This window comes from Saimiri boliviensis, chromosome 6 (genome assembly GCF_048565385.1).
Source record: "Saimiri boliviensis isolate mSaiBol1 chromosome 6, mSaiBol1.pri, whole genome shotgun sequence".
NCBI lineage: Eukaryota > Metazoa > Chordata > Mammalia > Primates > Cebidae > Saimiri > Saimiri boliviensis.
Genome location: NC_133454.1, coordinates 127,300,627 through 127,322,336, shown reverse-complemented (window position 1 = coordinate 127,322,336; position 21,710 = coordinate 127,300,627). Strand labels below are relative to the sequence as shown.

At 45.5% G+C, this 21,710-nt stretch overlaps 1 protein-coding gene across 6 annotated transcripts in view; it reads left to right on the top strand.

Moving 5' to 3' along the window:
• Nucleotides 1–21,710, top strand: part of CHKA (choline kinase alpha) — a 71,679-nt gene that overhangs the window by 33,503 nt on the left and 16,466 nt on the right. For 5 of the 6 annotated variants that reach the window (XR_012518222.1, XR_012518221.1, XR_005579808.2 and 2 more), the window contains exons 3-6: nt 4,580–4,633; nt 16,389–16,502; nt 20,284–20,417; nt 20,846–20,950. Coding sequence is in view for 3 of the 6 variants with exons in the window: in XM_039470829.2 (XP_039326763.1) it covers nt 4,580–4,633; nt 16,389–16,502; nt 20,284–20,417; nt 20,846–20,950 (407 nt within the window). In the remaining 3 variants the exon portion in view is untranslated. Of the gene's footprint in view, nt 1–3,511; nt 3,542–4,579; nt 4,634–16,388; nt 16,503–20,283; nt 20,418–20,845; nt 20,951–21,710 lie in introns of all 6 variants that reach the window. The other variant, XM_039470831.2, reaches the window with a different exon arrangement.

The window sequence follows — 21,710 nt, the reverse complement described above, 5'->3', positions numbered from 1 at the left end:
AGGAGGATTGCTTGAGCTGGGAAGATTGAGACCTGCAGTGAGCCCTATTCCTGCCAGTGCACTCAAATCTGAGACACAGATTGAGACCCAGGCTCCACTTTTTTTTTTTTTTAAAGGTGACAGGAAGCCAGAAGCAATTTTTTTTTGTATATATTTTTCATTGTTGTGTGAGGTTTTTATTTTGGTTTGTAACATATGATTTACCCATTTAAAGTATAGAAATGAGTGGTTTTCAGTATATTTATGGAGTTGGGTGTCTTAGGCAGAGTTGAGACATTCTGATTTCTTAGTTCTTGAAATTTCAGTGTTTATTATTTTTTTTATTTTTATTTTTTTCGAGACGGAGTTTCGCTCTTGTTACCCAGGCTGGAGTGCAATGGCGCGATCTCAGCTCACCGCAACCTCCGTCTCCTGGGTTCAGGCAAATCTCCTGCCTCAGCCTCCCGAGTAGCTGGGATTACAGGCACACACCACCATGCCCAGCTAATTTTTTGTATTTTTAGTAGAGACGGGGTTTCACCATGTTGACCAGGTTGGTCTTGATCTCTTGACCTCGTGATCCACCCGCCTCGGCCTCCCAATGTGCTGGGATTACAGTCTTGAGCCACCGTACCTGGCCCAGTGTTTATTTTTTTAATTATTTTTTGAGACAGAGTCTCACTCTGTTATCCAGGCTAAAGTTCAGTGGCATGATCTCAGCTCACTGCAATCTCTGCCTCCCAGGTTCAAGTGATTCTCCTGCCTAAGCCTCCCTAGTAGCGGGAATTACAGGCATATATTACCATGCCTGGCTAATTTTTGTATTTTTTATTAGAGACAGGGTTTCGCCATGTTGGCCAGGCTGGTCTCAAACTCCTAACCTCAGGTGATCCAGCTGCCTTGGCCTCCCAAAGTGCTGGGATTACAGGCATGAGCCACTGCACCCAATCTTAATGTTTATTTTTCAGAAGTTTTCATTATAGAGAATTTTAGATATACCCTAAAGTAGAAGACTATAATGAACTCCCAGTGTCCATTCTTCATCTTCCCTTCATGGCCAGTCTTCTTCCATCTTTTCCCTCATTTACTCCCTCAGGGTTATCTTGAAGCAGATTCCAGATATTGTATTATTTCTTCTGTAAATATTTCAGTCTGTATCTATAAAACATGATTTTAAAAAAATGACCATGATAATGTTCACATTAAAACAATCTAATAATTACTTAAATAACCAGTGTTCGAATTTCTAATAAATGTAAAAAGCTTAGTTTTGTTTTATAACTTACAGAGGATAATTTTTAACTCGTTAGAGAAAAGTTTGATGTCATATTAACTTGTTAGAAAAGTTTGATGTCATTCATACTAAATATTTATACAATGTATTTTAATATCTGCTTCAAATGAGTTTGAATTTATGTCACTAAAGTAAAATCTCAGATTCCCAAATATATACATATACATATATATGGTTTTTTTTTTTGAGTTGGAGTTTTGCTCTTGTTGCCCAGGCTGGAGTACAATGGCATGATCTCAGCTCACTGCAACCTCTACTTCCCAGGTTCAGCGGATTCTCCTGCCTCAGCCTCCTGAGTAGCAGGGATTACAGGCACACACCACTATGCCCAGCAAATTTTTTTTGTATTTTTAGTAGAGACGGGGTTTCACCATGTTGGCCAGGCTGATCTTGAACTCCTGACCTCAAATAATCCACCTCCCTCAGCCTCCGAACGTACTGGGATTACAGGCATGAACCATTGGGCTCAGCACCAATATTAACTTCCTGTCTTCCTGAATAAAAAAATTCTTCTCTTAACTTTTCCTTGAATATCCACTTGGTTTGAGATTTCCTGGTCTTAAACTTCTTACATATAGGACTTAGGGAGCCTGAACATTCTGTACTGAGGAAACAGAACAGAGGGCTGGATATTGCAGAAGTCCATCTTGCCTTCATAATGGTGCTCTTATGGTATAAGTGATGAATTCATCTAGGGGAGGAGTGAGGGAGTGGGCAGGAGAGATTATTATGGAATTTACTTCCAGTTATAGTGCCAATACGTGAAAAAGGAAAGGCCTTGGAAACTCAGCCAATTTTTAACTTTGGATGAAGTATCTTGCTTTTGAGAGCACCGTTAGACAAGGGAAAGGGACTTCTGATGGCTTAAATAACCCATTAACTGTATCTCTCTAAGATGATACAGTTAGAGTAACAACAGCATAGGAATAACCATAGTCATTTAGAATTGTGTACAGGTCAAATCCCGTTACAACCATTTCAGAATAGCTGACTTTCTTATTTGTCTTAAAGCTTATATTGCAAAGTATTAATAGGTAATATATCAGATTGTAGACCTTTTTTAAAATTCTTAAAATTCTTTGAGGAAAAAAGCACAAGGACTTTTTTTTTTTTTTGAGACGGAGTTTCACTCTTGTTACCCAGGCTGGAGTGCAATGGTGCGATCTCGGCCCACCGCAACCTCCGTCCGCCTCCTGGGTTCAGGCAATTCTCCCGCCTCAGCCTCCTGAGTAGCTGGGATTACAGGCACGTGCCACCATGCCCAGCTAATTTTTTTTGTATTTTTAGTAGAGACGGGGTTTCACCATGTTGACCAGGATGGTCTCGATCTCTTGACCTCGTGATCCACCCGCCTCGGCCTCCCAAAGTGCTGGGATTACAGGCTTGAGCCACCGCGCCCGGCTAGTACAAGGACTTTTGAAGGGGCATTTCTAATTAACCCACATCCAGCTTCCCTGTTACTGAGACCATGGATGGGAATTTGCTATCGCTGGTTGGCTGCATGGCACCAGGCAGCTCCTTGAGCTCACTTGCCTTCTGCTTCACAGTGCCAGAGTGTTCATTTATTCATGCAGCCTGAAAAGTGTGGTGGGCATCAGGATTTGCTTGGTGCTCTGGGAGAAGATTAATCATAAATAAAAGATGCAGTCCCTATTCATTAGGAATTTACCGACCACTTGGAAGAGGCGACCACCAAGCAGAGTCTAAGGTAATGATGCAGTCATAAGAGTATTTGGAATTAGGGGTGAAGCGAAGCTTTCCAGGGTTTATCATGTTGTATGTCAAATTATCAGCAAAGATCTGAAAGTATTTTGTAGTTTTTCTGTTTGTATAGCTTTCATTGTAACGGGATTTAACCTGTAACATCTTTTCATCAGAGAACTGCAGATTACACAAATGAAAATATCATAAATCCCCATTTGTACTTTCTGTACTTTGTACCAAATGTACTTAACTGTATGCTAAATATATTGAGTATGTATCAGTGCAAATGTTCAGAGCCTTTTGCAAATAGATTCATGAACATGGATACTTATTATTTTGTTTACTTTTGTATTGAGTAAGATAGAACATGTAATGTTTATACAAAACACGCATTAAAACGTCTGGAATGTTATTTCAGTGTGTGATGGATGAGTGATTGCTTTAAATCACTAGGTTTTTGATTGGTGCTAGAGTAGCTGGTGTTGCTTAACGTGGCATTTTTTTTCCTGTCCACACTTTCCACCCTTGGTACAGGTATTTTTGATAAAGCTGTGGAATGGAAAGGTATGTTTTTCTTGGGATATTCAAGAATCTGTTACCTTAAATTTTTTTAAAGAGATTTTCTTTATGGGTTTCCTTTTGTGTCTGGCTTAAGCAGACTTAGTTTAATTGTAACAAGTAACATTTTTAGAGGCAGTATTTGTATATAAAAGTTTGACATGAGACAAGTTTCTGACTTTACATTTCCCCATTCCCTTATTAAAGATAGTATGAAAGATTTTAAAGCATTTGGGGTGGGGGGGTTGCTCTTAAAAGATAGGATCTTTGCCATGAAGAAAGAATGTAGCCTAAGAGTTGTTTATGGTAGTTAATGATGTAATATGTTGCAATTGCTAGAATCCTGGTTAGTAATAATTTGCAATTTCATTGAGGAAAGTGATATAAAAGTATTTCTTAATATATTAATATATGAAATCATTTTAGAGACTTTATTAAATTCACAGAGTCCTCTGTATGGTGGAGGAACAGTTCAGCTTGAGCTGATGACTGGCTGAACTAGAAGGGTTAGTCCGGGAAAGTGGCAAGTCGGCAGGGCATGTCTGCACAGATTCTGTGCCAGGCTTCCTGCCTGCACAGTGCTTTTTTCTCTGTCCGAGTTCTGTGCTGACCAGGGCTGTCCACAGGCATGTTTACATTCCCTGTTCTTGCAGGTTGACTTGAAAGAACCACGTAGCTAAATTGGTGAGAGACTCAGCCTGACCGCTTGTCTTTAGAAGGCCTGATTGGAAGAGTGCACTCTATTGACTTTCCTCTAACAATGAAATTGTGAAAGGTACATGGGGCAGCTGTGAGACGTGCAGCTATCGGGTCTCACCGGCACATCCCTTTTCTCATAAAGCAATGAAGCACTTTCTAAGGCGTTGGTACTAGTGCTGAAGGCTGCTGGTGCATTAGATGCTGCCCGTCACATCGATGGGCTGAGAAACCCTCCTTAAAGATCTGTGATGTTTTGTAAACCCTGACGATACTGGTGGTTGCAAAGTTCGTGTCTGCTCAGTGTTCCCCATCTCACCAGAAGTGTTTCCTTTTTCTCATTCATAGAGGTCCTGTAATAAAGAGGGATCCGAACAAGCTCAGAAAGAAAATGAATTTCAAGTAAGTAATTCAGTCCCTCTGCATCTGTGTGAGATGTGAACTGGTGTTAGCCACCCTTTGCTACTCCAGGGCTTGGCAGTGTCTTACCTACCCTTGGAAAACCCTGACCTATCTTTCTACGAGGAGGGGCTCTTGGTGTCTCTCTCAGAAACCAGCTCATGCAGGCTGAATGAACAGTGGGTATTCCTCATTCCTCCTGACAGTGTAGACTGTGGAAGTCTGGTGTCTTTATGGCAATCGAAACAGCATTGGGATTCTGCGAGATGGCAGCCAGGGGACCATTCGTGTGTGGTACCTGATGTGGGGGCCCTGGCTGCCGCGGTTGCAATGTCTTTCTCACCCCCTTTTGGCTGTTCTCACACTTCCCATCAGGAAGCAAGTCACTGCCCAGTGGTTTTGGTGGCCACCCTTTTTCCCTGGGTAAGCAGCAGTGTTGTTTCCTATGCATGATACCCAAGTTGGAAAGGCTTCTTCCTAGACTTAGAGAATGTGTCCCCACTCTCTGAAACGCACATGTGCAGATGGCTTGAGGCCGAGGGCACTGACGCATGGAGGCTCAGAAGCAGGGGTCTGGGGCACTGGTCTGCATGCTCCAGAAGAAGCAGCTTTTAAGCATTTCTGCCATTATGTGCAGTCTCACAGAAAAGAGTGCATGTGCACACACACGCCCCACATATGTAGATCTACGACATAGATATACACACACATCACCACACCAGTTTTACCAATTGTATATTGATTATTTAAATGATCAAGAAATAGGCCGGGCATGGTGGCTCATGCCTGTAATCCCAGCACTTGGAGAGGCCTAGGCGGGAGGATCACTTAAGGTTAGGAGTTTGAGACCAGTCTGGCCAACATGGCGGAACCTTGTCTCTACTAAAAACACAAAAATTAGCCAGGCATGATGGTGGGTGTCTATAATTCCATGTACTTGGGAGGCTGAGGCAGAAGAATTGCTTGAATCTGGGAGGCAGAGGTTGCAGTGAGCTGAGATCACACCACTGCACTCCAGCCTGGATGACAGAGCGAAAACTCTTGTCTCAAAAAAAAAAAAAAAAAAAAAGAACTAGACATTAAAACAGTTGAGATAAAAAAGGAATGAAAGTGCCAATATTTTTTCCACACATTTCAGCGTCTTGTTTTGCATGTGTCCTGCTCTGGGGTCCCTGCTAGAGGATCTAGAATTTGTGCTCTCTGGAGTGACAGTGATTGGGAAGTCCTTGAGTGGGAAGTGTTTGACCTTCTGTTGTCAACATTCTCAGCCCTTTGTGCATAGACCTTTGGACATCCTGGTAACTGGAAATGTTGGATCACTGTGATGTAGGACTTCTGTGATGCTAAATCCGAAGTACTTTTCAGTTCTCATTTTATTTTGACTTCTCAGTAGCATTTTACACGACTGCCTCCCTTTTGAAATGTTTCCTCCCTGGGGCAGCCATGACATAGAGACACAAAGTACAGCTCTGGCTGTCTGCATGCTTGGTCGCCCCGTGATGTGACTGTAGGCCCTCTTCTCATGTTGTCCTCTCTCCCTCATTCACCTCATATATAGGACAAAGCGGCACTACATTTTTCCTCCAGCCATGACCCCATCTTGGAACTAACGCCATCGGGTAGCAGTCTCTCCTCGGATGTCTCGTATGCCCCTCCAACTCGCCGTGTCCCACACCGCACACGTGGTCTCTTCACTTCCTGCAACGGCACAATCAAAATCCAGTCCTTTCTGGCGATCTTCCTTTTTCGGCCACTCTGCCAATTAGTTCCCAGGCCAGAAAGCAGGACATTATCCCCAAGATCTTGCTCTCACTCTCCCCAGCATCCCAACCATGAGTTCAGTTGATGTTGCCTTTGAACCACACCTTAGATCTGCCTACTTCTCCTCTTGTATCCCAGAAACCATTCTCTCTATCGTTGCCAGAGTCATCTTTTTGAATTGCTGACCTGCTCGTGTTCACCCCTTGTTTTAAGATTCCTCCACGCTCACTCCGCACCTCCGGCCGGGTTAAGGGACCTTTGGCTCCCAGGTCCTCGTGGTCTGACCCCTGCTGACATTTCCAGCCTCAGCTCACAACCTACTGCCCCTACCCCTTATTCCCTTCAGCCAGGTTGTCCTAAACCCTGTGAGTTTTTCCCCCTGACCCTGGGCCTTTGCAGATGCCTTTTCTGCCTGCTGGCCCCAGGCCTTCACCTGTTCCCACCCGCTAGCTCTAGCTGGGGCTTCTTCCACAGGGCCCCTCCTGGCTTTCTAGACAACATTGGGGCTTTCATTTCACAGCACCATGCGCTTCTTTGCACTTTCATTTTCTTTTCTTTTCTTTTTTTGAGACAGGGTTTTACTTTGTCACTCAGGCTGGAGTGCAGTGGCACAACCTCGGCTCACTGAAGCCTTTATGTCCTAGACTCAAACGATCCTCCTGCCTAGCTTCCCAAGTACCTGGAACTACAAGTGCATGCCCCCATGCTTGGCTAATTTTTTCTATTTCTCCTAGAGATGAGGTTTTGCCATGTTTTCCAGGCTGATCTTGAACTTCAGAGCTCAAGCAATCTACCTGCCTCCCTCAGCCTTCCAAAGTGCTGGGATTACAGGTGTGAGCCACTGCACCCAGCCCTTCGCACTCACTTTCTTTTTTTTTTTTTTTTTTTTTGAGATGCACTCTTGCTCTGTCTCCAGGCTGGGGTGCGCCATGTTGTAATCTTGGCTCACTGCAACCTCTGCCTCCTGGGTTCAAGCGATTCGCCTGCCTCAGCCTCCTGAGCAGCTGGGGCTACAGGCGCTTGCCACCATGCCTGGCTAATTTTTGCATTTCTAGTAGAGACAGAGTTTCTGCCATTTTAGGATGGTCTCAATTTCTTGACCTCGTGATCTGCCCACCTCAGCCTTCCAAGGTGCTGGGAATACAGGTGTGAGCCACCACACCTGGCCCACTTTCTTTCCTTTTTTCTTTTGAGACAGAGTTTCGCTCTGTTGCCCAGGCTGGAATGCAATGGCATGCTCTCGGCTCACCACAACTTCTGCCTCCTTGGTTCAAGCAATTCTCCTGCCTCAGCCTCCCAAGTAGCTGAGATTACAGGTGTGCACCACCATGCCCAGCTAATTGTTGTTTTTTTTTTTTTTGAGGCGGAGTTTCGCTCTTGATACCCAGGCTGGAGTGCAATGGCGCGATCTCGGCTCACCGCAACCTTCGCCTCCTGGGTTCAGGCAATTCTCCTGCCTCAGCCTCCTGAGTAGCTGGGATCACAGGCATGCGCCACCATGCCCAGCTAATTTTTTGTATTTTTAGTAGAGACGGGGTTTCACCATGTGGACCAGGATGGTCTCGATCTCTTGACCTCGTGATCCACCCGCCTCGGCCTCCCAAAGTGCTGGGATTACAGGCGTGAGCCGCCGCACCTGGCCTAATTGTTGTATTTTTAAGAAGAGATGGGGTTTCACCATGTTGGTCAGGCTGGTCTCGAACCCCTGACCTCGTGATCCGCCCACCTCAGCCTCCCAAAATGCTGGGATTATAGGTGTGAGCCACCGCACCTGGCTGCCCAGCTCACTTTCTTTCTTTTTGAGACCGAATTTTGCTCTGTTGCCCAGGCCGGAGTGCAGTGGCGTTATCTTGGCTCACTGCAACCTCTACCTCCCAGGTTTGAGCAATTCTCGTGCCTCAGCCTCCTGAGTAGCTGGGCCTACAGGTGTGTGCCACCACACCCAGCTAATTTTTGTACTTTTAGTAGAGACAGTTTCGCCATGTTGGTCAGGCTGGTCTTGAACTCCTGATCTCCGGTGATTCGTTCACCTCGGGCTCCCAAAGTGTTGGGATTCCAGGTACGAGCCACTGCACCCAGCCCTTTTGCACTTTCTATGGCTGTAAATTTTCAGAATTATGTGATTGTCTGCTTTCATGAGATGCCGAACTCAAAGCAGGCTCTTTCTGCTTCCTGCTGTCCCACTGCCACTATAGCAGCGGGTACAGAGCAGGACACAGTGAAGAATTGCTGAAGGCTGGTGGTGGCTACTTCCAGTGGATGTCTCGGACATTATTCCCTTGCCTGCCAGTACACACTGTTGTCCATTTCTCCTATCAGGCTCAGATGCCCTCACTCAGGTGACCCTTCAGTCACAGCAACACCACTTCTTCCTCCTCAGGGGCTACCAAGAAACAGCAGAGATTTGAGTTAGGAGTTGGTTGTCAGAGTGGAGGAATTGGTTTTGTCTTTTTACGTGAGCCCTTTTAAGTTGCCATTGTTGGTCTGCAGAGCCTGCTCTTCTGAACGTTTCCTCCACTAACTGGCCTTCTCCAAGCCCTGCTGTCCGGAGATCCCCCTGCCCTGCAGCCTTCTTCGGAGGAGGAGGTTTCTTCATTCACTTCCCAAGTACCTCACGGCCACTAGGGGGGTTGATGTCTTCTTGCTCCTTCCTCATTCCTGTTCGCCACGTCTCTTGTGTTGAAAACCCAGTTTTCTGAGGCTCACACCAGTGGCTGTAGCCCTCCTGACGGCTGTCATCCCTTGGTGAAGGTTTTAGTCCACGGCTTAGCCTCTGAGCCTGTTTTGGTTACTGCTGTCATTCTCTGGGCTCTGTATCTTCCTTATCCACTAACAACCTTTTCCTTCAATTCCTCTTCCATCATCCACTCATGGATGTGCCCCAGACTTTAGTGCCAGAAGTTTTACCTCTCTGACTTGCCAGTTTCAACAACCCGTCTGCTGACCTCCTAGTTCACTTTGGCACCATGGCGCTATAGCTCCGTGACTGCCACCAAGACCTCTGATCCAGACACTGCCGATTCCTAGCTTTCCTTCAGCCCTCCATCCCACATTCACCTTGCCCAGCTGAAGAACCACACTCTGCCATCATGAGCCTTGCCTTCCACACATTCTCAGCTCTCTGTCTCCACTGGCCTTCTGCTGGACTAAAACCCCACCCTTGCCAAACCCGGCCAACCACTTGCCTTCTTTGTGCTGCACCCAAGCAGCTGAACATTGTTAGAGGAAAAGTCCATCATTGGCAGGGCTTCATCTTAAGTTATGGGGCCAAGTCTCTGGTGGGCACACACCACTGCTGGGGAGCCTGCTGAGTTTCTCTAGAAGGTTTGACTTCCTGAGCCAAGAGGTCTGTTTCAGAGCCTTCTTTTTTCTTCAAACCTCTCTGTTCCTGCCCTGGGCAAGCAGTATCACCTCACTCCCTGGCCGCCGCTTCTCTCCTCTGTCTGCCCTGTAAACCCTCTGTATCTGTACCCGTGTCTTCCACTGACCGTGAAGGGCTGCCCTTCCCTGGGCTGCACATTGAGCTCACCACTTGTCTTTTGGGTCTGACTTTCTGACCTGTCCCTTCATCTCTTGTGCCTTCCTCTCCCCGTTTTCATTGGCTGTTTCTTTTTCTTTATTTTTTTGGGATGGAGTTTCGCTCTTGTTACCCAGGCTGGAGTGCAATGGTACGATCTCAGCTCACTGCAACCTCTGCCTCCTAGGTTCAGGCAGTTCTCCTACCTCAGCCTCCTGAGTAGCTGGGATTACAGGCACGCGCCACCATGCCCAGCTAATTTTTTGTATTTTTAGTAGAGACAGGGTTTCACCATGTTGACCAGGATGGTCTCGATTTCTTGACCTCGTGATTCACCCGCTTCGGCCTCCCAAAGTGCTGAGATTACAGGCGTGAGCCACCGTGCCCAGCTCATTGGCTGTTTCTTCTCAGCTGCTCTGCCATCCGGATGAACCCCAGTCACCCCACAGAATCTTGAGAAATAATAAACTGGTCACTTGCCTCTTGATCTCCTTGGCCCCACCCCGTCCCTGCTTCCTGTGCCACAAGATTTCTGGCAGTGGTATCTCCTGCCTCTGCTTTCTCATTTCCCCGTCTCCTTTTTTGGAAGACAGGTTTGAAAGCCTGGGAAAGTATAAAGAGCAATATAGTAAACACCTTTATTCTCACTGTGCAGAATTAGTCACTTATTTTGTCATATTGCTTGATTTCAGTCTTTTTTATATGAATTTATTTTTAACTTTTATTTCATACCAATTTTAGACTTAAAAAAAAATTTCAAGAATAGTACAGAGACTTCCCATGTACCCCTCACCCACCTTTCATAATGTGAACATCTCACATAACCACAGTGCAATGGTCAAAGCCAGGACATTTACATTGATGCAATGATGATAATAACTAAACGCCTATAATCCCAGCACTTTGGGAGGCCGAGGTGGGCAGATCACTTGAGGTCAGGAGTTTGAGACCAGCCTGACGAATAGGGTGAAACCCTGTCTTTACTAAAAATACAAAAATTAGTCAGGCTTGGAAGCGAATGCCTATAGTCTCAGCTACTTGGGAGCATGATGCAGGACAATTGCATGAACCCAGGAGGTGGAGGCTATAGTGAGCAGAGATCTCGCCACTGCACTCCAGCCAGGGCAACTGGGAACAGAGTGCAGCTCCATCTTAAAAATAATAATAACTGAACTATGACCTGAATTGAATTTCAGAAGTTTTCCCACACATGCTTTTTTTCATTCTGTCTCAAGATTTAGCTAGATCTCAACATTGCATTGGCTATTTTTTAGTCATTTTCAACCTGTTACAATTCTTTTGTTATTTATAATCTTTATACTTATGAAGATTATTAATACATTATTTTGGAGAATGTCTCCTCAATTTCAGTTTGTCTAGTGTTTTCTCACAATTGAGGTTATGCATTTTTGGCTGAAATGTCACAGAAATGCTGTTACGTCTTCTCAAGAGGTTCATAACATTGATATTCTTCTTCCTGCGTGTTTTGGTTTTTTTTTTTTGTTTTTTTGTTTTTTTTTTTTTGAGATGGAGTTTTGCACTTGTTGCCCAGGCCGGAGTGCAGTGGCACGATCTCGCTCACTGCAGCCTCTGCTGAGTTCAAGCGATTCTCCTCCCTCAGCTTCCCAAGTAGCTGGGATTACAGGCATGTGCCACCATGCCCAGCTAATTTTTTTTTTTTTTTTTTTTTAAGTAGAGATGGGATTTCTCCACGTTGGTGAGGCTAGTCTCAAACTCCTGACCTCAGGTGATCTGCCTGCCTTGGCCTCCCAAAGTGCTGGGATTACAGGTGTGAGCCACCGTGCCCAGCCTCTTCCTGAGTTTTAAATAAATGAAACTTCATAGATAAAGTGAAAAGTCAGTTTAAACCCCTTGTTTCCATTTCCAACCAGTTCTCTCTCCCACTTCTGTTCACTCTTTACCTGCTCCAATCTGACACCTGTTTTCTCACTCTGAAACTGTTCTTGTTTTTGTCACCAACAGCTTCTGTATTGCCGAATCTGATAGCCACTCAGCAGCACTGCTAGGGAAGGCCACTTTCCTTCCTGGCAGTGGCGCCTGCCTCACCTCACCTCACCTCCTGGCCCCTCTTCTTGCTGCCTGAACTTAAACCAGTTTTTCAAGCTATAGTTTGTGAACCTCTAGTGGGGCATGAAATGTTAGCACGTTGATTGCTTTCTAAAATGAAATAGAGTAGAAAATATTAGTAAGTGCTGCCCAGTTGTGAGAGTAAGTATTGCTGTGGATAATGTTTGTTTTGGGGGTATATGTGAGGTACCCTGTAGAAAACTTTTTTACTAGGCCAGGCGTGGTGGCTCAAGCCTGTAATCCCAGCACTTTGGGAGGCCAAGGCGGGTGGATCACGAGGTCAAGAGATCGAGACCGTCCTGGTCAACATGGTGAAACCCCGTCTCTACTAAAAATACAAAAAATTAGCTGGGCATGGTGGCACGTGCCTGTAATCCCAGCTACTCGGGAGGCTGAGGCAGGAGAATTGCTTGAACCCAGGAGGCGGAGGTTGCGGTGAGCCGAGATCGCGCCATTGCACTCCAGCCTGGGTAACAAGGGCGAAACTCCGTCTCAAAAAGAAAGAAAGCTTTTTTACTGTGGCGACAGTCAGTTTGAAAGCCATTGCTGTCAGTGTTGGGCGTTCTAAGGCCTATGCTGGTTACTCCTCTTCTGTCCTCAGGATCGAACCCAGTTTGTGAGCAGGAAATGTCATCAACATGTTGAGGACTTCTGAATTTGTATCTTTGGCCCAGTCCTTTCTGTAAGCCCCAGCTCACCTGGCAATCTCGTACTATTCTCTTCTTTCTCCCCCATTGGCCTGCCCCAGTGAGACAGGTCTCTCCGTTCCTTGAAGGCATCACTCTTGGTCCTCCCCCAGGGCCTTGTGCTTCCTCCTGTGGGGCTGCTGTGGCTCTTCACACCTCAGGTCTCAGGTCAGTTCAGTGTGGCCTCCTTAGAAATAACCACCCTGCCACACTAGTCATGCTTGTTATCTTCATGGTGGTGAGCCCAGTCCATAGCTGCATGTACTTGCTTACTGTCTTTTCTCTCTCTCTCTCTCTCTCTCTCTCTCTCTCTCTCTCTTTTTTTTTTTTTTTTTTTTTTTTTTTTTTTTTTTTTTGAGACGGAGTTTCGCTCTTGTTACCCAGGCTGGAGTGCAATGGCGCGATCTCGGCTCACCGCAACCTCCGCCTCCTGGGCTCAGGCAATTCTCCTGCCTCAGCCTCCTAAGTAGCTGGGATTACAGGCACGCGCCACCATGCCCAGCTAGTTTTTTGTATTTTTAGTAGAGATGGGGTTTCACTATGTTGACCAGGATGGTCTCGATCTCTCGACCTCGTGATCCACCCGCCTCGGCCTCCCAAAGTGCTGGGATTACAGGCGTGAGCCACCGCGCCCGGCTCTCTCTCTCTCTATCTATCCCTCCCTCTCTGTCATGTAACCCCCACTATGGGCAGAGGTCTTATGTGTCTTGTTCTTTGTTGGTTCCCTGGTGCTTAGCACAGTGCCAGGACATGGTAGACATTCAATAAGTGTGTTTTGGGCAAATGTGTGAATGAGTCTTTATTTCTCAAGCCCAAGTAAGTGTTTCAAGTTGAGATGTGGATCTTCTCCTCTGAAAAAGTAGGACCAGCTTTCCCTCCACTGTCACTGGCTGTGGCTAAATCAGTATGTGGTACAGGAGAAAATTCAGCCATGTCTATCCAATCCCACTTTTTATCATGCTCACTTTCAGCAGCAATCAGAAAGGTATCTGAAGACGTAGTGATGACAAGAAGATTACTAGTAGTTGGTGCACTCATTCTAGGGTTCCCTGCTGTCCTTAACCTGTCGTTTTTCTTGCTTGTGCCTTGCTGTTCCCTTTTTCTTCCTCTCCAGATTCTTCTCTCCATACACCATCTCCCCCTTTCTTCCTACTGTGAATAAATATTGAACTACAGTATTGCGTAAGAATAAAGGTGTTTTTGTTTACAATGTTTAGGGCAATGCTAAAGAGAATTGGAAAGTTTTTATGTCTCTTTCCCTTTTTTCTATGCCCTTTCTGGGAATAGAGTGACTCAGCTGTGGAGAGGATTCTGGCTAGTGCTGATGACATGTGTTGACAGTGCCACATGTAAATAAAGTCGCCTCTGAGAATCCTTTGTTCCAAGTGGATGTGATATGCAAAATGCTGAGCTTAGGAGTCCAGCACCCCTTTGTCCTGCCATGCCCAGCCCCTGTTTACTTTTTTTTTTTTTTTTTTCTTGAGACGGAGTTTCGCTCTTGTTACCCAGGCTGGAGTGCAATGGCACGATCTCGGCTCACCGCAACCTCCGCCTCCTGGGTTCAGGCAATTCTCCTGCCTCAGCCTCCTGAGTAGCTGGGATTACAGGCACGCGCCACCATGCCCAGCTAATCCCTGTTTACTTTTGTGTTTGACACTGCACAAGGGTGGTAGGTGGACCACAGTCTCCAGAGCACCAGGGCTGTGCTGCCCTCTGGGGAGCAAGGGAGCATAATGTCTAAGCAGAGACTTGGAGGAGGCTTTGCAGACCCTTGCAGAAATGCCCCCAAGAGTTTCTCTGCTGTTGGGCTTGGAGTCAGATGGGGACTGCACCTCTGGACTCTACTCTAGGATTAAGTACGTGGTTGGAAACCTTTTGACAACTGGAGATACTAGATATTTGTTGTCGTTTTCTAAGGTTTTAAGAAATAAAACCTGTCTGATATCAAATCCCACCCTAAAATTCATTAGCTTGATAGCTTGATGTTATCTATCTGTTGTCATATATACACAAAACCACAAATTAGGAAAGATCGAGCCTCACAAGATAACAGTAAGGCCATAATTGTGGGGGTTATACAAATGATGGTTGTAGACGATAATTGTGGGAGATTACTGACAAATCCATTTGCCCCCACAAAACATAAAACTGACCGAAATACGTTTTACTTTAATGTGGTCTGATATCCTTTGAAAGTAGCGTTTCTTTTTTGTTTTCTGCTTAGTAACTCTAGTACTGTATCACTTCCTAATAAGATTGTCTCGGTTTCTCTGTTTTTGGTAATGTGAATGTATTAGAGAATATTTCTGCGGGATCATGTTCCTCCACAGCACATTTCTTCACAGGGGGTGAATTAGAATCATCTGAAAGCTTTTTCAAAACAGCCCTGCTGGGGCCTCTTTTTCAGTACTTGGGGGAGGACTAGGAATCTCTTTGCAAAAGCTCTTTTTATTTTTATTTTTTTTGAGTTGGAGTCTCACCCTGTCACCCAGGCTGGAGGGCAGTGGCGCGATCTCAGCTCACTGCAACCTCCGTCTCCTGGGTTCAAGCGATTATTCTGCCTCAGCCTCCAAATTAGCTGGGACTACGGGTCCGAGCCACCATGCCTGGCTAATTTTTGTGTTTTTACTAGAGACAGGGTTTTACCATATTGGCCAGGCTGGTCTTGGAACTCCTGACCTCGTGATTCACCTACCTTGGCTTCCCAAAGTGCTGGGATTATAGGCGTGAGCCACTGTGCCTGGCTTTTTTTTTTTTTTTTTTGTAAAGAGACTTTGGTGGTGGTGGGGCATCTCACTATGTTTCCCAGGCTGGTCTCTAATTCCTGGCCTCAAGTGATCCTCCTACCCCAGCCTCCCAAAGTGTTGGGATTACAGGCTGAGCCACCGCCTGGCCTGTAAAAGCTCTTTAGGATATTCAGGTGCACCTCTGGATACAAATGACTCTTTGACTCCAATTGATGGAAACCTTTATGCTGTTTCAGGGGGAAAGGCCAAGGAATGAATTTGCTTTGAGACCAAAGCATGGATTTTGAAGGCAAAATGATGAGAGATGTTACAGTAATTATTAGGACGAAGATAGAACAGACAGCATCATGAGATTTTAGCAAGATAACAAACATTAAGTAGCAGGAAAAGGCCAGGTGTGCCAGCTGAAAATAGAAACCTGGGATGCTCCATGATCAGCTGCCCTTTGGACTAGAAAGCCATAGACCCTGAACCTAAATCAGTATTTTCAAGCTTGTTGGACCCATGGGCCAATTTATAGACAGAAGGTCCTTTGGATCCTTTGCTTTAACTAGGCGCACTCAACCAAAAGCAAATCAACCCTCAGCAGAATGGATGGTATTGTGGCCTTTGGTGAGATGCCAAGGGTGAGACTCCTACATAGGTTGTGAAATAAATAGAAGCAATAAGAGCACTGATGGATATTTTTCTATTTTTGGAACTAGTGACCTAAATTCAACTCAGATTTTAAATCTTATCAGTATAGTTTAGTGCTTGCAAGCACGAATCCTGCAAATGACAAGATCTGTGACTTTGGAACCTCTGTTTCTTTATATTTAAAATGGGGATGCTGATAAGAGTAGTGTCCATGTGAAAGAACACTCATGAGGATTAGATGAAACGCTCCTGTGGGAGTGCTTCTGATGCCTGGCGCATGGCAGACACTCAGTAAACACCTGATTTGTTGCCATCTGTTTTAGGGGGCCGAGACCATGGTTCTGGAGAGCGTTATGTTTGCCATTCTCGCAGAGCGGTCACTCGGGCCAAAACTCTATGGCATCTTTCCCCAAGGCCGACTGGAACAGTTCATCCCGGTAAGGTTTGTTCATAAATGCTCAATTGACATATACCACAGACAGAAGATGGCTTCTTTGTCTCATTGCTGCAAGAACCTGTAATGCTGTGTTTTTACTGTTAACCTGACCTATGTCATTAAACTATGTATCAGAGAAAAGCTCTCTTTCATGAGAAAAGCAACATTTATTTTGTACTGATAACAGAACTCTTTCTTTCTTGTAAAGGTGTATTCATCTAAATTTGAAATATGTTTGGAACTTACCATTTCGTTGTCCCCGGCGGCTGTGTACCCTGAAACTTTGCCCTTTTCACCTTATTCCTCTCAACTTCTGTAGTCCTGCTTATAGAACTTGCTGCTAGGACACCTTGGCCCTGACCATACTTTGCTCTGTCTCTGGCTGTAGCCCTGTGGGGCCATGCCTGTTCTTTCCCATTGCCCTTCCTTGGTTTGTTTTGTGCATTCCCACTGAGTGTCCCTACCTCCCATCTTCCTGTCCCCATATGCTGGTCAAATTCTTAGATTTCAAGGCCTTGCTTCAAGACCTTACAGTCTTATTTCCAAGCACTCAGGATTATTTTCCATTACTTATTGTCCCAAGGCAGTTTTAATGTTGCTGTAACATTTTCCAGTATAACCATGTCTTAGGGTTACATGTGCATATCTAAAGCATAGTTCCTGTCCCTCTACCCACCCACCCCTAACTCCATGCCCAGCACAGTGCTTCATGACCAAGTGTTTTCTTGAAGTGTGGCTCTGAGCCCTGGCAATGCTTGTTTGGTTGGCAATGCTGGTCCTCATCAGCCTGCACTCCCTTCCTAGATAGTTAAAATATTCCCCATTTTAACTGAGCATAGGCTCTTTGAGGACTACAGTCATAAGTCGCTAGCTTTGCCTGCCCTGATGCATGACATGTCTTGTCCATGAGAGGCCTGGGCATGTCCAGGGCTGCCCTGTACAACTGTGCAGACAGAGCCTAGCACTAGGATGCCTGGCAGAGGGGTGCTTTGCTGTGTATGGCTGGGGACCACGGGCAGGGGTTTCTTTTGTCTAATCCCACAGCTCAGAAACAGGGAGGCTAGTTGTGCTGTCTCCCCAGAAGAGGTATCCTCTTCTAATTGACAGTGGCGTGGTCCATCTGTGCTAGCATTGTGCTAGGTCCCAGTGCTGAGGGTGTGTTTAGATGAGTGGATGGTGCCTTTACTGCGCCAGCTTTTACCTTTAGTCTGCTCCCTGGCACCTGGCTGTTTTTATTTCTGATTTTCCCAATAAAGACAGTAACATCTGTCAGGCGTGAGAAACAAAAGAGATAATAAGTTTTTGAAGGAATTTTGCAAATAATAAAACTTGATATGGTTGTAAGTGGCAATATAGTTGAATCTTAAAAACATAATGCTGAATGATAAAACCAAACTGCAGCAGACTGTAAATAGTATCATACCACTTTATAAAACCTGATACATTTTTAAAAATTGTTTAAGAATATATGCACATGTAGTAAAAGTTCTCTTTTTGGGAAAGGTAAGGGAATTGTGTTAACACAATTCAGAATAATGAAAATATCTTGGGGACAAAAAGAGCAGCCATCGGGACACATAGATAGTATCTGTGGAATTGATTTTGTTCTTAAGTTCTATCTGTGCTCTTTTGTATATATTGTTCATTACATACTAATTTTTTTTTTTTTTTGAGATGGGAGTCTCATTCTCTTGCCCACGCTGGAGTGCAGTAGCATAATCATAGCTCACTGCAGCCTCGAACTTCTGGATTCAAGTGATCTTTCTGCCTTAGCCTTTCAAATAGCTAGAACCCCAGGTGCATACCAGCACACCCAGCTTATTTAAGAAATTTTTTTTGTAGAGATGGGTCTTGCTGTGTTACCCAGGCTGGTCTTGAACTCCTGGCCTCAAGCTCTTCTCCTGCCTCAGCCTCCTACATCACCAGGATTACAGGTGTGAGCTACTGCACCCACCCATAGTGAAGATTTTTTTAAAATTCTATTGCATACTAGATTTGAACCATATGACACTGCCAATCTTTGACTGTTTTTGACCCACAAGCATGGCAGTTTCATTTGATTCAATCTAATACCATATGTTATTTCTAGGTTTACTTTTTTTTTTCTTTAAGACAGGGTCTTGCTCTGCTGCCCAAGCTGAAGTATAGTGGCCTGATCTCAGCTTACTGCAGCCTCACCCTCCCAGGTTCAAGCGATCCTCTCACCTCAGTCTCTCGAGTAGCTGGGACTACAGGCATGTGCCACCACATTTGACTAATTTTAATATTTGTAGAGATGGGGTCTCCCTATGCTGCCCAGACTGGTCTCAAACTCCTGGGCTCAAGCAGTCCTCCCGCCTTGGCCTCCCAAAGTGCTGGGATTACAGGCATGAACCATCATGCCCAGATTCCAGCTTAGGTTTACTCTTGACTACTGCTTGGGATCAGGTGATTCAGTTTCATTATTCCTGTAGCCATCTTTCAAAGGGCATGTGAGAATAGTAGGGCCACTAGGGATGGTAGGTAGTTTGTTTCTCTTTGGAATACAGAGATTTGTTCATCTTTGAGCATGTTAGCGCCAGATTTTTCTTGTTGCCAAATTATTGGCAGTTTTGAAAGCTGAGTGAGCTGCCTTAGTAAGTCCCACGTGTCCTGCTGCTGGAAGTGGAGTCCCTGTCCTTATTGCAGCATGGTAATTTGTTTACAGTGCTGCGGAGACAGTGCTTTCTGGAGGGAGTTGAATAGAACGTTGAGCCCAGTGCTTCCAGTGAGCTCTTAGCTCTCAGTAGCAGATATCTGCCCCTTGCTGAGCCGCACCCTGGGCTGGGTGCTATCCCAGAGATCTCACCCGCATTCTCTCCTCCAGCTCTCCTGGCAACTCTGTACGAGACTTCATGTCCTGATGCCCACTTGATAGAAATGGGAACACATAGAGGTATGAGGTAACTTGGACAGCCATGTAGCTTTGAAATGAGAATTAAAGCCACAATTTCAAATGGTGTTTCCCTAAGTTGGGAGCATTCACTCTTTCCCCTGTGGTGTACTGCTTTGCATTTTCACAAAAAATCTCTCTTTAGATTTCTGCAGGGTGGCAGGTTACATGAGGAAGCTCTAGAGGTCTCAGTTGATTGTGAGCTCCCATGAGCCTCCTGTGAAAGGGCAGCCAAACAAACATGGCCCCGGGCTGATTTAGGGGAAGTGCGGGATGCAGAGGCCAGGAGGAAGGAAGTCTTCCTAGAGTCTGTTTTTTTGCCCAGCTTTGCCCTTGATACCTGCTCTGTGCCAGGCCAGCTGCTGACACCATCACTGGTAGCAGCTAGAGATGGCCCCCCTGTCCCTGTGACACATCTCCCAGTTAGGACCTGTTCGGGACCCAACATCTCAGAGTAGAATGTCGCAGCTGATGGAGGAACTAGGAGCTGGGTCATGTGATAAACTGCTGAAGACACGGACTTCGGCACTGGGTAGTGAATAGACATTCCGTGTGGCTTTAGAGGGCAGGATAATAGATGATAGGGTGGTCTTTAGTTCAATAAAATTTAAGAAAGGACTTCTCCTAGTTAAAAGGGGTTCAGAATGAAATAGATCTTTGGAGGTGGCCTGTTCCTCACTGTAGAAGTGCCATAGCAATTGCTGGGTCACTGTCTGTGGGGACACAGTGTCCATTCTTAAGGGAATTAGGGGCATTGGGTGAGATGTAAATGCACCACAAAAACTGGCTTCTTGTTCCTAAGACTGTGTGATCTCACACTTTGTAGCTTATTTGGGTAAATGTCAGTTTCTAACTCCCCTTTCTATTTCAGAGCCGACGATTAGATACTGAAGAATTAAGTTTGCCAGATATATCTGCAGAAATCGCTGAGAAAATGGCCACGTTTCATGGTATGAAAATGCCATTCAATAAGGAACCAAAATGGCTTTTTGGCACAATGGAAAAGTAAGTGGTCAAATCACTTGTCCTAACTTCGTTTTATAGTGGTGGCTCCCCGGAGTACCAGAAGTGAGCATTTGTTTGCCACAGTAGTCAGAGGTCTTTCTACTTCACCGAGATGCAGAGTGTCAGCTGGTGATACTTGTCTCACAGATAAGTCTTCCTGCATGTAAAAGTCAGTTCCTAAACCAGGAAAGAAGACAGGCAAAAATGCTACTGAATGGGTGAAGAGGCAGAAAGTCACCTTCCTAGAATGCCATGAACCCCTAAGACTGCCCTCTTCCCCTCAGTCATGGCAGTCAGAGGGGTCCCACTGGCCTTGTGACTGCGCTAGGATTGAATGTTTAACCAAGGTCCCAAGAACAAGCCTTGGTGAATTGATCAGTGATTCTTTGTTCTGGGTTTTTTGTTGTCGTTTGTTTATTTTTTAATAGATATCTAAATGAAGTACTGAGAATTAAATTTACTGGGGAATCCAGAATTAAAAAGCTCCACAAATTCCTCAATTACAATCTGCCTTTGGAACTGGAAAACCTGAGGTGAGTTTTCCTTCTGTTTCCTGACTTTAAATAGTCTTAGTTACTAAAACTGTTGTCAGTAAACATTGATTAAACTCGCCTTATGTCCAGCATTTTACATTGGTGTTACAGGATGAATTTAAACGATGAGTTTTGTCATCTGGAATTACGGTTCTCTGTGAATGCCCACATGTGGCCTTAATCAGTCTGTGCAGGTTCCATAGAGAAGGAAAATGTTGAAGGAGTAGCTTGGTGGCCAGGGCAGTAGAGTGTCTAGCAGGTGGATTTTCTCTGGTGGGGAGAAGGGAGTAAGGGCAGGCTAGGGAGTGTGAGGAAGATCCCTTCTTCTTAAACTTCAGCCTTGCCTTGGCTTTTGCGGGAAATAGTAAGAATCTCGATGCTGATCTCTGAGGCAGGGCCATCATTCTCAGAGTGATGCTGGGTGCAGGCCACTCACATCTGTACACTAACAATTCTTTTTTTTTTGAGACGGAGTTTCGCTCTTGTTACCCAGGCTGGAGCGCAATGGCGCGATCTCGGCTCACCGCAACCTCCGCCTCCTGGGTTCAGGCAATTCTCCTGCCTCAGCCTCCTGAGTAGCTGGGATTACAGGCACACGCCACCATGCCCAGCTAATTTTTTTGTATTTTTAGTAGAGACAGGGTTTCACCATGTTGACCAGGATGGTCTCGATCTCTCGACCTCGTGATCCACCCGCCTTGGCCTCCCAAAGTGCTGGGATTACAGGCTTGAGCCACCGTGCCCGGCCACTAACAATTCT